Genomic DNA, 3,902 nt, shown 5'->3' on the forward strand with positions numbered 1-3,902 from the left:
GAACCTGTATTAAGTGACTCTGTTTTCCTGCTAGAACTTGTTCACGTTCGTCTGTCCATGTTAAAGAAAAAACACCCACCTCATTCACGAATTGCCAATGCGCACAAGACTTTGCATGGTACTTTCATTGGCAGCGATTAAACAAAAATATGCAAAAATCTTGATCAAGTAATTACATTTTTTTCCTCTATTTGAGACCTGTATTAAAAGCTGTCCTGTGGGTGCAAAAACAGGATCACAACAATAAATGATAAATGGTTTACAGTAAAGTGTCTTACAGATTGCTCGCTTTGAGACAGCGACACCACCCTCCCCCCCACTTTTCGGTGTACGGTAAGTTTACAGATTTCACCCCGCGGCCATCTTGACATCTCCACGTGAGTCAAGAAAAGTACTCACCCCCGTCTGTTTTATTGGCGGGAGTAGGGCAAAATAGAACGCTGTTGATGAAGATAGGTAAGCTATTTATGGGTGGGTTTTTTTTTGGTGTGTGATGTAAATCCGAGCAAAGGAATGAATGGAAAATCATGATCGCCGATGTCTGTCGCAGATCTGGCACTGGATGATGATGATGATGTAAATCTCGTATTATTTTTTGACCCGCTTAAGGCTAACATAAAAAAGACGTATCGGAACCTTAGTGTGCAGTGATCTACAGTAATGGGCTTCTAGATTCTGTTGGTCCTTCAACTTTAAGACCCGCTCGCAAAGATGCGAAAAGTTTAGACAAACACAGCGATTAGTTTTGTCTTGTTTTAATCGCGGTCGGACCAAAGTGATCAAGCTATAGTATGTGAGGCAGCGTGGTGGAATCAGGCTCTCGTCAATTTTTGGGCATGTAGAGTTATTCGTATCATCTTAAAGCTTGTCCATTTGTCTTTATTTTGGATGAAAAAAAATATCCATTTATCTTGAATACAAGTCGAGATATTTGCAAATAAAGGAGGTGGGGGTCACCTGTTTTCAGAGGTAAAATTAGTGAGAAAATGGTCACCAAAGATTAGTTATTTCCTTAGATTAAGAGTCCGTGGTAACTGAAAATTTACATTTATTATGAATTTAATCAACCTTTTTCAGAAAAATCCAAACAGAAATGAATTCTTTAATGGGCATGAAAGGTGTTCAGATAAAACACGAAAATTTGATAAAAATTCACAAACCTGTGGAAAAATGCAAGTTTCTTCCCTTTGATTATTTTTGACGAGAGCCTGATTCCACCACGCTGCCTCACATATATCCTGACAGACAGAGTCAAAATATTTCCCCTCCCCGTCAGTGGTTTAGACGTGGTGCTAATCATAATTTGTACATAGTGTTTATAGCGCGGTCAAAAATTCGTGGCGCAACGTATTGTCAAATATCTCCTCAACTATCTAACATAAACTTTCCAGCTTTTGCACAGTGACTTGTATCAATTTGTCTTAACAGATCAATATTTTGGTGAACACCTGTTAGCTGTATTAGAGAAAATTCCTTAATAAATACTTATAACAAATCCCAGTGGGTGGTTTCTACAGATTTTAAAAGGTTTACAGCTGGGGCAGTATCGCTTTTAAAAGCAAGTCCATCATTTTCTTCTAATCGCTAGATTATGCTTATTGGACGCTTGTTTTGAGAGCTTTTAGTGCACTATAAAAGTAATTTCTTGTGCCTTTCAAAGTGTCATTGGTGAGCTGTGACGTAACCCATGTGAGTACGCAAAATGTGTGTGAGAAGCGAGAAGTGCTGTGAACAATTCCATTTTCCGCGTGAAGGAGATTTGTAGTATTTTATATAAATTCATAAAGAAAAGTTTTTAGATTTAGCCTCAATTGTTGTTGGGAAATGAGATTAGGTTGAGACAAATTGATGCACAGTGATGTGCAAAGTATGGGAGACATTGATTTACCCGTTGAAAAGATATTTGAGGACAAGTGGCGCCACGAATTTTTGACCGCAGAAATCCCCCCCCCCCCCCACAAAAAAACAACAACCAACAAACAACAACAAACAAAAAAACAACCAAAAAAAACCAAACAAACAAACATCGGCAATTACTCACAATCCTTTACAAACATTTGCAATAGGTCACAAAAACTTACGACAATTTACAAACAAGTGAAATACATTTCAAGCATTTACAATAATACTTTACAAAGACATGATAATTTGGCAGACTTGTACAATCCTATCAAAACCTTCCAAACCATTCACTGCCACCTTCGATCATTTCCTCACGTTCAGAAAATAAATGCCTTTTTATCTATTTATTTTTTAGTAAGTGTTTTACGGCTCTCACAACTGCATACGGTCAGATGAACGGACGGGACACATTAACGTTTGTCAGTTGGTAGGAAATTTCGACTTGTTTTGCCTGGGTGGCGGCCGAAGCCTACTCTTATCGATTTTGGACCACCAAGAGATCGTTAAAGTGCGCAACGTGCACACGGGCCCTCCGAGATTTTTCGCCCTTGTTCGAGAAGGCCAGGTGTGGATCTTTCCTACCAGATCAGGGGTGTGGTTGAAAGACGGCAGTACGAAGGAGCCAAGGAGTAGCAGTAGAAAGGCTGCAAAAAGAGTCAGGAGCCCAGAGGAGGGGGCAAAGGAGGTGAGGGGATGGGAGTCACCTTAAAGCACAAGCGGGCTATCCCGGAAACTGCTGTTTTGAGAAAGTAGAAGGTAAAGTTTTTGCCCCTTGTTCAGTTTCTTTAAAAGACAACGAGAGTTTTCTCTATAACCAAACAAATATACACACCAATGAAACCAAACTTCTCCTATAGGTAGGGCAATGCCCACTTTTGATGCAGGTCAAGATTTCTGGAAACCCCCGAAATCTATGTTAGCCCGCTTGTCCTTAAAAGCGACCAATAAATTCACAAGTACAAATCAAATCAAAAGTATATCATAAATCCTTGCCAATGAATCATGAACTCTTACCTTGAGGACAGGAGCACCGTGAAGGGGGACACAGGCGAGACAGGTGAGGAACACAAGGGTGAGCAGCATGCTGTCGGTAGATACGTGTGTGCGTGAGCGAGATGTACGTGCACACAGTGGGCCGCCCGTGAGTGAGTGAGCCGGTCAGTGGAAGGAAGGACAGGGGGAGAGGGGACACAATTGACACGTCCTTTTATACCGACACAATCATCGCCTCATGTTTCCTCCGGGGGGCTAGGCTGTTTTCTGTGGTCGAAAGCGCCCCCTCCTTGTTTATCTTTCTATTTTCACAGTTGTTCTTTTTTTTCCCTTTTCGTATCGTTTTCGTTTGTTGTTACGTCACTTTTGGGCCTATTTGCTCAGTGAAGTTCTTCACAGTACGCCTCTCATCCCAGGTCAGAAAATTAATATCAATGTTCCAAAGCTTGACAAAACTATACCAGGACTTTCGCTGCTTTTTGAACAGTTGATTCTACAAAAAAACATCCACTTTCATCAATTCAATGAGTTTCTATTTTTTGTTATCTCGAAGATCAACACAGGAGACTATCAACTATCGTGTTCATTTATTTTAATCAAAGAAATCTAATCAACGAGAGTAATCAAGCTTCCTAAATTTGCTCGCTAATATGCTGTTGAATTTTTTTTTCGTCTCCGGTTGATTAAACAGAGATTTGTTTGTCGACAGTTGCAAAGTTTGTCGACAGTTGCAACACGAGAATGTGCTGGTAGTGGGGTGTGGTGGGATGTGTGGGGAACTATCGGCCACGGGGTTTTATACTCTCCGCGGGGCAGGAGGGAGGGAGGGAGGGAGGGAGAGAGAGGGAGGGGGAGTCGTGTGGGTGATGGGTGATGACAGAGACGGACGAGGGGGGAGAAAGGGAGAGGAGGGGAGAGAGGAGGGTAGAGTGAGAATGAGGGACGAGGGAGAGAGAGAGGGGGAGATAGAGAGGAGAGGAGGGGAGAGAGGAGGGGAGAGAGGAGGG

At 41.8% G+C, this 3,902-nt stretch overlaps 1 protein-coding gene across 2 annotated transcripts in view; it reads right to left on the reverse strand.

Moving 5' to 3' along the window:
• Positions 1 to 3,677, reverse strand: part of LOC101848122 — a 25,774-nt gene extending 22,097 nt beyond the window's left edge. For both annotated transcript variants that reach the window (XM_035970468.1, XM_005101111.3), the window contains exon 1: positions 2,917 to 3,677. In XM_035970468.1, coding sequence (XP_035826361.1) covers positions 2,917 to 2,985 — 69 coding nt within the window. In that variant the 5' untranslated portion in view covers positions 2,986 to 3,677. The remainder of the gene's footprint in view (positions 1 to 2,916) is intronic.
• Positions 3,678 to 3,902: the final 225 nt, after the last annotated feature.

The sequence above is a fragment of the Aplysia californica genome, unplaced genomic scaffold (genome assembly GCF_000002075.1).
Source record: "Aplysia californica isolate F4 #8 unplaced genomic scaffold, AplCal3.0 scaffold00270, whole genome shotgun sequence".
Classification (NCBI taxonomy): domain Eukaryota; kingdom Metazoa; phylum Mollusca; class Gastropoda; order Aplysiida; family Aplysiidae; genus Aplysia; species Aplysia californica.